Source organism: Anopheles funestus, chromosome 2RL, assembly GCF_943734845.2.
Source record: "Anopheles funestus chromosome 2RL, idAnoFuneDA-416_04, whole genome shotgun sequence".
Taxonomy (NCBI): Eukaryota; Metazoa; Arthropoda; class Insecta; order Diptera; family Culicidae; genus Anopheles; species Anopheles funestus.
This window is the reverse complement of record NC_064598.1, coordinates 18,410,784-18,424,356: the sequence shown is the minus strand read 5'-3', so window position 1 is coordinate 18,424,356 and position 13,573 is coordinate 18,410,784. Positions and strand designations below refer to the sequence as shown.

The window sequence follows — 13,573 nt, the reverse complement described above, 5'->3', positions numbered from 1 at the left end:
AATAATCCCATCCGGACCGTCCCCCGTAGCAAGGACTGACTATCCGGCTACGTGGTAAAATAAGTCTAGTAAGCCAGAAATGGCCGGCGTGACCTGTAAGGTCGTTAAGCCAAGAAGAAGAAGAATTAAATGAATAGTTATAACACAAAATAAATAAATCACAGTAAATGAACATCACATTAAATAAGCAAAACAAAAACGTTGATTGTATTTTAAATCCGTACGTTGCTCGAATAGCTATAAAATAGAGCGCCAGTCGACGAAAACGAAATTGTGCCATAAATGAAACACACATACAGGGCACAGCAACGTGTTTGAATCAATCGAGCCGAAGTTGGAGTTGTTGGATAAAAAATAAAAAGGCTTTTTGTCCACAATCTTTGCTTTGACAAATTAATTGTTGAGAATTTGAAATGTGCTGTATTCAATTAAGTTAAAACATAAAAAAAAAATCTTCATCACTTGGTGTAACAAAAGCTTAAAATAAATAACTTTAATTTTACAACATAAATGCGATTAATTTGTATGCTATTGTGCGTATAAACCATCAGAAATACCTGTCTGATGTTGAATGTATGCGTTCCCCAGTACGGCGCCAGTGTGTATGCGTGCGCGATCAACACATTCATTCTCACCAACACACCATCACCATACACTATAGGACTTTGAATCAGTATTAAACATGTGATTTAATTTTGTTTGATTTTTTGGTTATTTTAATTTAATGCTTTGCAATCTTATTGCTGAATAACTTCTACCTAAAACGCATTAAAATTTAAATATTTTTTTTTATTCTTATTCTTATAATTCTATTATTCTATTATTCTTATTATATTATTATATTATTTATTCTTATTATTCTTATTCTTATTCTTTTTTTTATTATTATTGTTTAAATTAAATTACATTCATGAAATGCAAAACTCAAAAAAAGATTAGTTTATAAAAATAAAAAATAAAGATTACTAAAACATCATGGTGATTTAAAAAAAGGCTTAACACAAAAACATTCCGCAATCACATTCTTTAACAAATTATGACCATTTCATTGTGATGATCGAATACACTGTGCAAGCTAAAAGCCCTTCCCCATCGTCAACGTTGGAGCTCAATGATGGGATTTTTTCATTTGTTGTGAACAAGTCGCGTGAATAGGTCGCGATCATCGAAAACTCGCTGACGACCGACTTTGGTGGCTTTCGATACATAACGTACGTGCTACGTAGCACTCGGTAAGTTCGTCCAACAGTGATCGTACAAGCTAGTGGTCAAAGTGTTGTAATGTTTTAAAATCTAATAAAAGTTAACGTGAAAAGTGTAAAACTAGCGTCGAAATTACATTCACCATAAAGAAACAAAAGCCTTTCCGCGGATTTCCGCGTTTCATCGTACCTGCGTAGGAAATACCCAGTGTCCCATGATCGTGCACAAGTGAAAAGCAAAACAGTGTCAGTGAGTGAACAACTTTTTCCCGCGAGCCTAACCGTGTGCCGTTGGTTAGAGAGCCACGGTGAACTGAACGGTGAATGGGAGCGAAGTTGTTGTTCCGTTTTCTTCGCGAGATGCTTTACGAACGACGTTGTTGTTGTGTTCCGGGAGTTTTTTTTTTCAGTGGGAAGGGGTTGGCTTAGATGAGCTCGAGTGCATACCCGCTGGAGGTCGCGGAAAGAAAACTGAACCAAAATCGATGAAACTGAAATTATGCCCCTGCAAGGGGTGGTTTTTTTTGTGATTCTTCATTCAACTAGAAGGTCAACCGTTTTTATTGAAGTAGCAATTTTGACAGTTCTGACACGAGAATCAGCGCGAAGCTTTCGGAAAAGTGTACTGATCGGTTTGAAGTGGCGCGCGTTTCTCGGCCAACATCTTCTGTGTCGTTCCATACGGTGGTGCAGTGGTAATGGTACTAGCTACAGGTTGAAATTGTGGTTGTGTGTCTGCATGATCTAAACGTCGTTCCATCCAGCGGACGGTGCTGCGGAATCTGTTGCGTTTCCTATCTGCGTGCGTGCCTGGAAACAAACATGCGATCGAAACAGTTGTCGGACAGGCGCGTCCGTAAATGGCGCCCGCTGGTCAAAACCCATGGCATCATTACGTAATGTACGCAGAAGGGACAAACTATCAGCGAAGCGAAACGCGACCAAAGCCACCACCCGCTCCGGGAAGCGGGGAGAATCACCACACACGAAGGGGGTGTTTTCAGCATGTGCATTTGACTGTGTGCGTCTTTACACGCGTGTATATGCGTGTGTGTGTGTCTGTGTTATGATGTGTAATATATAATTTGGAATTAAAAACCGAAAGTGACTGATTCGCTCGGTTGGACCGTGTACCTAATTTACCGGTTGCTCTGCATTTGTTTTGCCATGTTTGTATGTGCGTTTTCCCGCTTAACCACGCGCTTAAATCACCGGGTCGGAATCCGATGGGCGATCCGTTCGCCGCAAACGAATGCAACGGACACAGATCGGCGGTCGGTTGTGTTGCAGAAGAAAACAAGGAACTTTAATTACATCTGCTCTGTTGCGAGGTGCACATGTTACACTTGTTGGAAAATGAATTTTTACAAGCAAATTCCGCACTATACACAGATGTATAACAGTTTTGCTGTTTGCTGAGCTTCTGCTTGGCACGCTTCTCATTTGTTACTCATTCACCCGGATCGGTGACAGACGATTCTTGACGGGCGTGATTCAATCCAAATATTACCTCACCGGATAAAAATGTAGCAAATTGTTTTTGGAATTTACCTACCATTTTTCAGGCAAATTGTTTGCCAGCGTTACGCCGGGGCGTTACGTGCGTAGACTACCTAGTAGTCAGTGGGTTAAGTAAATAATTATTAGTAAAACATGAACGACAGTTTCCCGGGTGAACAGTATGGCCTCAGAATGGATTAGTAAACGGGGACGGGGTAGCTAACTAAAGCTAAGCTACCGTCGGTGGTTAATTAATGATCGGCTTGATGATTGTTTTATTATTTTTACGCTGAACGGTCAGATTCCACCGACCAGGAAACGGTCAATGAAGCATGAAACTAATGAATCGTTAGCGATTACTTTTCGGTGGGTGGAAGCGAAGGTTTTCGCGATTATGAAATATCTTTTATCGATAGCCGGCTGCTTGAAAGGTGCTGTTCGTCGCTGTTTCTTTTAACTGCTCAAGTCCTTCGTTTGTTTTTGTTTTGAAGATGTTATCCAATCCAAGGTTTAACTGCAGTTGTCATTGAATTTTGTAGCAAGATTAGTTATTTATTGTGAACTTTTTTTTCACGATGGGTAAAAAGGATTCCTCTTTTGAAATTAAATTTAATTATTAAATTAAAAAAAATAACAGAATATAAAATATTATTAGTACTTAAAGTGGTTTTAATTGTTTGATAAAAACCTTGTTTTTATTGGTTTTGAAAAGAGCATACGAAGAAATATTTATGATTTGACATCCTTATATAATTCTGTACAAAAAAAATTTTGTTCGACTCAAATGATCAAAACCCCGTTTTAATTGATTTTTAATCTTCTGTTATATAACTAGACTCCTTTCATTAACGTAACATTTGTAGGCTAACTCAAGAACATCAAATTAACAACAAACATATACAATTAATGTCCACGTGAGGACAAAACATGTTTCGTTGAAACCATAAGCCTACAAGCGCTCGCACCATTGACGCCATTACGCTTCGCGACGAGCATGATCGTCCGAATGGATGACCATCGGGGTCAGAGGTTGTACCGTAATAAAACCGCTACGGACGCTGCGCATGACCGATCCACCGAGGATAGTTTCGGTGTTTCTTCTTCGAAACAAACAATCCACCAGCCCGCTCCCGAATGTAGGACATCGTCCGGGAGTTTCGGTGTTTCGATTTGCAAAATTTGCATCTCAAACCCATCAACGAAACAACACTGTGGGAGGGAGGAGGAGGAAGTTATAATACTCCCTTCCAGCTATGCCAATCACACTCAACCAGTGAAACCAGAAGAATTAATATCGCAGACTGTTTTCAAGGTGCGAATAATACCCGGAATGGGCGAAATGCAAACTTCTGTTATCCGACACCATTCCGACAGCAAAAAGGGTGACCGAAGTTGATGATATGTCTGAAAAAAAATTTTTTGACTGGAATGTAAGAAGAAAATGAACATGCGGGCCACGTACACCCAACGAGGCGGGAGTAAGCCGTTTTCCTGCTGGAGCCAACAGGTCTGGGCAGGGTAACCTTTTCAATCACATCACACGGGAGCGTTTACATGGCTTCCCGTCCCGTCCGAAGGAAGCACGGTGATCCTCTCCCCCTTTGGCAATAAGCAGCACAACGGGGATGCGATGAAGTGTTCGCCAAAATTTGACAGTTTTGAATTACAAATAAACGTTACGGGACTGGGGTTTACTTTTTAGCACGGACTTGATTGCTTTTACCCGGCAACACCGCGCAACGGCGAACGAGCACCACGGCTAGACGGCGTGACAAGCGTTTTATTTTTCAACCCATTCAAAAATTTAAGAACTCGCAAGAGCGACCTACAGCGACGGTTACATTTCGTTGAGAGATTTTGCGCTGCGTTCCCACGACATTAAGCGATCCAAACGTACATTTTGTCACGCAGACAATGTAAAGAATAGAAATGTTCTAAAAGTTCTTTAGCAGAAAAAAAATCCCCCTCTAAACACATTAGAATGCTTCAATGAGGTTCCCCCCGTACAGAAGTACTTCGGAAAGAGCAGCGCGTGAAGATTACCATCATAATCATCATCAGGAGTTAATTCATTTTGGGTGGTTATTTTTTTTTTCGTGGTAACCGGGTAAGATGTAGTTGTGACAGTACTCTTCGATGAGCATCCGAGACGCTCATCACCTTCCTGATGAGGGATAGGACTAGGACCGACTAGGTGCCGTCTCGGTGATATCGGGCTTTCGTCCGATCTATTGTTCGCTTGACATATGATCGCTCTAATAGCCACGGTAATGGAGAGGGACCGGCGAGCCGTCATTCACTTATTGTGCGGTTTTTCTTTTAATGATTCCTCCGTTCACCTATGGTCATTAACCGGGTGGTTTAGATACGTACGATAACTCCGATGCCTTAGAACCAGCGTTGACCATTGAGCGCTTCTGGAACGTAACACAAAATTGACGGTAAACAGTTGCGTTTTATATCGCGTGTGAAGCAAGTGAATAGAACGTTTTGGCCATCTTCCCCCGAAAAATGATATCCGTTTTCTCTCGCTTCTCCTTCTTTTCCCATCCATTTTCCCGCGTTACGCGTGTGTACGTTTTTTATCATTTTTCTCTTTCCCGTTGGCAGCCGCGGTGTCTATGTGTGTGTGTAGGAACCGTTTTGTAAGAACTAACCAACGACTGACGGTTTGCAGTGTGTTTAATTGAAGAATTACAACATTTCGGGAAAGTTCGATTGTGTGGACACGTCGCGTTGGGCAGATTGTTTAGCTTTCTTTCTAACGAGCCATTGTGTACAGTTTGTGGCGAAGAGTGTTGTTTAAAATTGTGGTGAGTGGCAAAAAAAAGTGTGGGCCCCCAAGTGCATTGAATGCGGGCAGTTTGATGATCGCAGCATAAACCGAACCAGAAGAACCTTTCGAAGTGTGGGTTTTCTTCTTCACAAAACAACAAACCCCCCGACAACACAACAAACCAGAGCGCATCCGGAAACCGATTCCACACGATGGGACGAGTTGGAGTGCGCCGTCAACCGGCGACAGTCAGCAGCGGATGCCGTACGGGGCGATTGATGACACTAACGGTGCTGTTTGTTCTCGGCACGATCTTCATCGGTCAGGTAAGAATGTTGCTGCTTTATGGTTGTGTTACACCAGACGGAATTGCGATCACAATGGGGGGAGAGTGGGAGTTGGGTTGCGATGGATGATTCAGGCTATTTGTGCGCCAAGAAATCATCTTATTTGTAAAGCATTCCGACAGTGGAGGTTACTTGAATCGAACCCAGCAAACGGTGTAAGGTGTGACACTGAGTCAACACAGTAAAAGATGTGTAGCTTTTCCCACCTAGACTTACCAGTCAACTGTGCTTAGAATGAAACGAAAAAGCTGCTAAAGGTGGAAACATTTTGCCAGTCGAAGGTCTAACCGTGCAGAAAAAAACCACTTCTTTAAGTGGCTTTGAGTGAGAGCTAATACAGCGTGTGAGAGAGGGCGCAAGAAAAAAAAAAGGAAAAATAACACCTTATTATGGCTTTATGCATCGGGGTTTGTGTTATTTCCGCGATTGCCCGAAGGGTTCATACTTAGAAGGCACTTTATTATGCATAACGTGAGTGGTTGCATTCTTGGTACGAAACGACACCCCGGAATGCATGATGTGCAGTGTCTATGGAAAATGGTACCTGGTGGAAAAGAAAATGGATGCAGTTTTTCGAAAAAAAAATATGCTGCTATAAAATGTGCATAAATTTGTGATCAATAGTAATCGATGCTAATTTTATGATGAGTGTTCGCCTGCTGCTAAATTAAGAGGAACATGAACTGAAAGCATTTTGTGTTATTTTTAGGGAACTCAGCTTCTTAAAAGAAGGTCACGATCAGACTTGTTTTTGGACAAGATATTGCCAAATATGTACATCAACCATTGCATGCACATCGTCTTTCGGTTTCTCCCAGGACGGTTATAAGTTTTCTTTCGTCTCTCGCTTTTTTTCTTTATCCTGATTCATTCTTGCGTTGACTCATGCTTGTAACGAAATTCTTACTTTACCGCATCACAACTCGAGACAAAAAAAAACAAAGCTATACAAAATACAATCACCATGACGCATAACATAAGTGCACAGGCGAGAGAAGAAGTAAACCCACAAAACAAGAGTCAGTTAAAAAGAAACATCGACAAACGAGACGTGAATGAAATTTCAACTAATTATGCTTCCCGGAATGGAAACATCACGGCCCTACGCAGGTAACGCGATAACGATTATTTTGGAAGAGAAATTCGTCTGGGACGTGTTGTGTGTTGTTCGATTCGACGCGGCGCTGCAGCAAACATGCGTTACGGCCGAATGAAGACGTCGCCCATGGCCCATCTTGCCTGTTTTGTTAATCGCTAAAGCAAATGCTCACACGTTTTTACCTCGGAAGTTTGTCACTGATATGGTGCGTGTGAAGTCATCTTTTTCTGATCTTTTTTTTCTGCCTTTCCCAACGATCCGCTTGCACCTACTTGTGAACCAAGGTGAACAGGTCTTGCTTACATAGGTCATCCGTACGATCCCGTATGGTTTATTGTGTGTATATGATTTTTACTGTGCTCCAAACCATCGTTTGATTGCGATGGCTGGACAATTTCTCCCCTTTACGTAACGATCATCCCAACGATCGATTGACATTTTGATCGGTTTGCACCCGAGGGCATTTAAAAATTTCACGTGTGCTTCGGGTTCGCTTCTGCGGGAGAACAACCCCAATTGGCGTACGTTGGAATGTTTGCTCACCGCTGGAGACGCTGGAGACACTTAACCGGATCGTAAGACAGGAAACGAGCGCGCATATGATCGCCTCCATGTGCCCAAGAAACATCGCATACAGTCGCAAAAATGGAACTTCAGCCGGAGTATGGCGAGGGGTTCACGAGACGGCCTCCATTTACCTTGAGCTGCTCTGACAAACTACCACCAGCAGCGAACGGGCATTTTAAATACACACACACGACACGACGATGACGTAATTTCACCGGAGTTGTGCCTTTTTTTGCGACTTTGTTTAACGCCTGCCGGACCGAACGACATAACCTTACGTTACACCTACGTATTGCTTGCTTGTTTTCTGCTTCTACTGAAACATATGAAGCACAGGGCGCTTCAGTAAATTATTTTTTGTATTTTTACAAATTTAAATTCCCATTTTGTCGAAGTGAACGATGGAGATGAGAGTGAGAAATTAAAACCTCATTCACAATGAAAGTGTTCTTGTGGCACTTTTCCACTAGACTACGACGTTTTTCTATACGATTCAGGCATCGTCTTCGTTGTTGTTGATGATGATGACGATAATGATGATGATTGACGATAATTGGCGTAACGTTTTTTTTTTTGTAACGCGCCTGCCGGGAGAGTTTCACCGACAGTCCCTTGTTCGACGCCTTTTGATTGATCGCCGGTAATTATAAACGGGGTCCAGCAAAACTGCCACCAGGAACGTACCAGGTGCACGACTGTTAACCCCCGTTTGTGGCAAGGGCTTTGGTTGTGTGAAGATTTAAATCACGCACATACGTTATCGGGTCCGGGTACCGATCGGAACACCCAAGAAGAGGTCGTCCAGGGTATGGGCAGAACTAACCGGAGATCATATTTTACACCTGCCCTAAGATCCCGATGGCGAATCTTTGTTTGGTAGAATACATCCAGAGATAACTCCGGGCGGATAGACGCTTATGTCAAGGGCTTATTGTGGATGGCTCCCTTGGAACGAAGGGGGTTTTCACACGTCAGGATTATTACAAAACCCCTATGAGAAGCGTTTCTCTGTATGTAGGACTTGATACCTGGCAAGTGATACTTAAAAGCCAAGGGAATCCATAAATAGCAAATTAAGAACAACATTGGGTTCTACTGGCGCAAAGAAAAAGGTGAAGGTTTTGAAGGCAAATCAACATAATCTCGGAATAAAATGGTAAACATTTTACCTCTAGAATTCAGAATACCTCAGTGAGAAGGAAGAAATAAGAGTCTTCTCCTGATGTACTTAAATAGTAAATATTAATTTTGATTCGATTGGGCAATGACTCACTGCACAATTCGATATCAATGCATATTTTTCAAATCAACTTTTGTATAACTTTGTATTTGTAAAGTAAAATTCTATTAAAATATCGTTGAGAACAAAAAAAAAACAACGTGACTGGAATAATTGGATGAATTTTTCATCATTTCCATTGTAATTAATGCTCATCTCACATCTTCGCAACAGATCGAACCGATCGTTTCCTTTGCTGTTTTGCGCACCAGCAGTCGGAAATGAAGAAAAGTGTTTCCCTTACGAAATCGATCGCTTGTTTTTGATTGTTTTCTATTTTCACTTCCATTTTTCTACCCGATCGGTCACCCTGATCTTGTTTTGTTTTTTTAACTACATTCACAAACACCTAAAAAGCTGTGCCGCGTCATGGAAAGGTGTGCTGTTGATCGAATCATTATTCGTATCCCAGCTTTTATTTCAACAAGTACGTTTATTATTATTTGGCGTTTTTGTTTTCGGGAAGGGAGGGAAGTCTTCTTTTAATGTTGGAAGGGAAATGAAACATGTTGCTTCCCTTATTATTTTTTTTGGTTTGCCAACGGCAGCTGGTTGCTGTAGGGTCGATTTCATTTGCGATTCACTTCCGACATCATTAAACGATGCCTCCCTAAGCCTCCCGGCTTTGTGTTGATGCCTAATGTTGTTTTGCTTTTATATTTTCGTACCACTTGTCCCCTCCTCCTCCTCTCACCCACCAACGAGTAGGAAAAACGACTTCGTTTGTTTAAAAACTGGTTCAACTGGTGGAAAACGCACCAATATTTTCGTGTGCCCCATTCTGTGTGCGCCACTGTGCGCTAGTTTTTGTTGTTGTTTTGTTTTATGATTTTATTGTCTCTCTCTCCATTGAAAGAATGCTCTCGATGGGGTCATTTTCTGTTGCTCTTCCATCGCCCCCAGGGTGGTGTTTTTTTTCTCCCCTTATAGCAAAGTGTGTGTATTTGTGTGTTTATTATGCGAGAATTGTTTCCCTGCACTGAATACCGAATGAAGGAAGCTTAACCAATGGGTTTCCACAGCACGAAATGATGCTTTCGGGGTGGGTGTTCTAGCCATGCGCTGGATAGATATCTAGAGCAGAAAGCATTAGAATTTCGGACACAATTGGATACGCCATACACGCCACTGCACTTCAAAGCTACGCCAGTTCAGCAAACGCATACAGTCTTTAGGATGGATAGAATTACTTCCAGAACTAACGATGAAGAAGATGATAAAACACTAATCATATTTCGATCATCATTCAAACGTAGTTAAGATAAGTATTCACTTAGCAAACATACACACACCAATGAAGCCAATTTCAAACAACACAGATCCGTTATAAATGGAAGCGTGTACAGACAACAAACCAATCGGTTTACCTTTAACATGCCTTTAAACTTCGCTTAAACGTGGTCAACAAACTAAAAACCAAACACCAAACATTCCATAACGAAACGAATTCCAAATCACACCACAAAATCACATCCCGGTGTGAGGCATAACCCACGATAGCATCAATCTTCATTTGCTTTGCTAATCACCAATTCGTTAGCATTTTCCCCCGAAAGAATCACGAATCGAGATTCTGATCAGATCAGGGGTATGTGGTGAAATTACAGCCCTTCCCACGGGTGGTGGAATCTGTTTGGCGATCAAGATATTTAACTCTGTGTGTTGTGAGGCGATTTTTTTTTCTCTCCTCATTCTCTTACGCGATCTCCCGTGGTGCTGTATTTACTGTTCTACCGCATATTTTCACTCCATCAGAAACTGTTTGTAGCGGTGCAGCTTCTAACGTCGAACGGACTGATTGCCGTAATCACTATCCGTTCGTCGTTGAGATGATGCCACCGGTGATGGCCCCCAAGCATCGGGGCGATAGTAGTAGAGTCTAATTATCACCTCCGACTAGAATGATTCTGTACGGTACTAATTTTTTTTCTCACTCGTAACACAATCATTTACTCTTCCTTGATTGATAACCGCTTCTTTAGAAGCGCTTCTTCTGATAAGCGCTTCTTTGTTCACTATTTTCCCCTTAGTAGTAGCTGCAACTTGAATGATTGATAGTAAAGTTCCAAACACTGACAATTAGATAACGTTCAATTAATGACACGTAATCGTACACTTTCTTCCGCATCGCGCTGAAGGATGCTAGGGAAAATGATAGTTCTTCACTTAATAATATTGTGCAGAATGTCGGTAAAAGCGTTCATTTGCCAGTGTCGGAGTTTGCCAGGCAAAAAGGTTTAATTTAAGGGCTGAAGGAAGTGTAACTTTCTCTCTCCATCCACCACCCCTTACTACTCGCCCCCCTTTCCATATGTCAGCCATCATGCTTCAACACTCTGTCTGCACTTTCAATCAGCACTCGTTTATTCACCAGTCAGTCATTAGCATCGGCATGGACGGTATGTCTCCTTGTGGATAGTTGGCAAACGAGCGGGTACTGCAGGCCTTTTGCCGTGTTCCTGCACGGGTGTTAACGTACGATCGGCAAAAGGCTGCAGCAGCCCGATGACGTTGCGTCATCGTTACGTGCAACACAGCAAATGCGAAACATGCATTCGACCACAAGGGAAGTTCGTACACATTTTCCTCATTTATAGCATGGCGTTTGTTTCGGTTGCAGCGCCTGCAGCATCTTGCACTTTTTGGGGGGGTTTGCATATTTTGGTGCTTGGTTAAAACCGGTTTCCTTCTTTTTTGTGTTTTTCGCTTTCGGTAAGTCGTTTTGCTCGATGCATGAGCCGTTGCATAAAAAAACGTCGCGTTTTGGTTTCGTCCTAGGAATGTACAAACTTTGGTCATTTTAAAGTTTTGTGTTTTTCTTTTTTCCTGGTACGCAAAAACAATAAACGGAGAGGGTTAACGACACAGGAATTTAGCAGCTCTTGACAAACCTCTATGAGTCGTGTGTGTTTGAGAGACACAGGCAGAGGGAAAACCCCGCTCCAATGGTAGCATACGAGCGCCATTTCGTGGCCGGATGATTTATCAGTCAATGGGGCGCTTTGGTTCGAATGGAGAACAGTTTAAACTTACCGCACTAGATCGTGACTATCCGATCACTCCGCCTTGCGCCTTCCGTATAAGCGACATTAGTTGATTTCATCATCTATCTTACCCGCGATCGTTTTGCAAAGCAAACGTCATCAAGACAATTTTACGATATATTTTATGTGTGTGTATGTTTTATTGAAAAAAGGAAGAAAATGTAGTAAAAAAATATAAACCACTACAAACAGCAACAAAAAAATCATTTCGAAACATTGTAGTTCCCAATGCAACTTCGTTGCGTTTTCGGGGTTTCTCACTTATCCGGGCGTTGGTGTCTTTCGCTTTTTGGCAAACCCGACTTACGGGCGTTGTTCCTCGTACAGGCTACCGGTTTTTGCACCGTACAGGAGTGGTTGTTTTTAAAAGGGATTAATACATATTTCACCGACCGAGAACATGCCAACGCGTGGGTTGACCAGGGTTTCAGTGCAAAAAAACTTAAATCATTCGGTCTCCCATGGTCCGGTTGATGCTGTAGGGGTACCGTTTTCATTGTGCCACCCCGTCGAAGGCAAGCGTTTGAGCGCGGGTGTACCTTAAGCATGGTCCCTCGCCGACAATCAACATAAACCATATTGATTTCGCAACTCACGTTCACCATTTCGCTCCCCGAACGTAAGACCTCCTCCCGTGCGGTGCGCAATTTCTTGGCCAGGATCTTAAGGCGGGCTTAATATCTCAACTGCAGCGAAAAACCAAAACAGGTTTGCGTGTGCCCCATACTTCGCCGAAGAATTACACACCACACCGTGGAGAGTGATTAAGATTATCCGTGCAAAACATACGGGAAACAAAACAAAACCGCAAAGCAGGAATTTCGCTCGTTATGATGAGCGACATCGCGTTGTTAAGTTTTAGAGTGTTGTTAAATGAAAAATGTTTATGAGCATGCCTATCTGGGCGTTGGGCGCTCTATCGAAACCACTTATTGCCAGCATATGTGCTAAATAAAGTAGCGGAATCGCACTGGAAGCCGTTCGAATGGTCCACAGACACCCCCGAGTAGGCCAAAGACATCGTGCCCGGAAGAGCACAGTTTTTCTTTTCTTTTCTTTTAATTTACACTCAAAATCAACGGACCCGATCGGAATGGTACGATGGAAGCTACGATAACAGCACCGTAATCTACCTAACCCGTCTAGTGTGGCTGCCCGTTAAGAGAGCGTCGTGCTTAAAGACCGAAGCGCCTGCGTGCTTTATGCATTCATTATGAGCAGTTAAATGAGCTGAATGGGTTTGGTGGCGAGGAACCTGTTTAAATGAATTTAAAAAGAAAGATAGGAAAAAAACACTCCGATAATCCACTTCCAACTGTTCTTACCCGAATTCCACATGGAGGGTGGTACGTTTGGGAGCTTTTTTTTGGTTTGGTTTCGAAGTATAAGGGCATCTTCGAAAGAGGACCAATAGCTAAGCAAAATACTCATATCAGTGTTCTAAATGTGTTCTACACGTTTCCTCCTGTAAGAAGCTTCCGACAGGCGAGATTCAAGCAGCTGTTTAGCTTGCTGTGTTAATTGTTCCTTTACTCGGTGCTCTATTCTGTCCACCAAGAGCATACATCAGCTTATTCCATAAGTGAGTAGAGTAATTTTCTTGCCTCTTATTTTCTAACAACATCCTACCAAAAACCTTCCTTCCATCCGATTTCTGGAAGGCTTCCAGCAGCTGCACACCGCAGGGGAAAGTCAAATTGGAAACGAAACGGATTAGCTTTCCGCCCCGGTTCCATAATTCCTTTGGACGATGCTGATC

At 42.4% G+C, this 13,573-nt stretch overlaps 1 protein-coding gene across 3 annotated transcripts in view; it reads left to right on the top strand.

Moving 5' to 3' along the window:
- The first annotated feature begins 1,098 nt into the window (after positions 1 to 1,098).
- Positions 1,099 to 13,573, top strand: part of LOC125762497 (uncharacterized) — a 40,158-nt gene continuing 27,683 nt past the window's right edge. For 2 of the 3 annotated variants that reach the window (XM_049424655.1, XM_049424653.1), the window contains exons 1-2: positions 1,099 to 1,232; positions 5,313 to 5,804. In XM_049424655.1, the coding sequence (XP_049280612.1) occupies positions 5,691 to 5,804 (114 nt within the window). In that variant the 5' untranslated portion in view covers positions 1,099 to 1,232; positions 5,313 to 5,690. The remainder of the gene's footprint in view (positions 1,233 to 5,312; positions 5,805 to 13,573) is intronic. The other variant, XM_049424654.1, reaches the window with a different exon arrangement.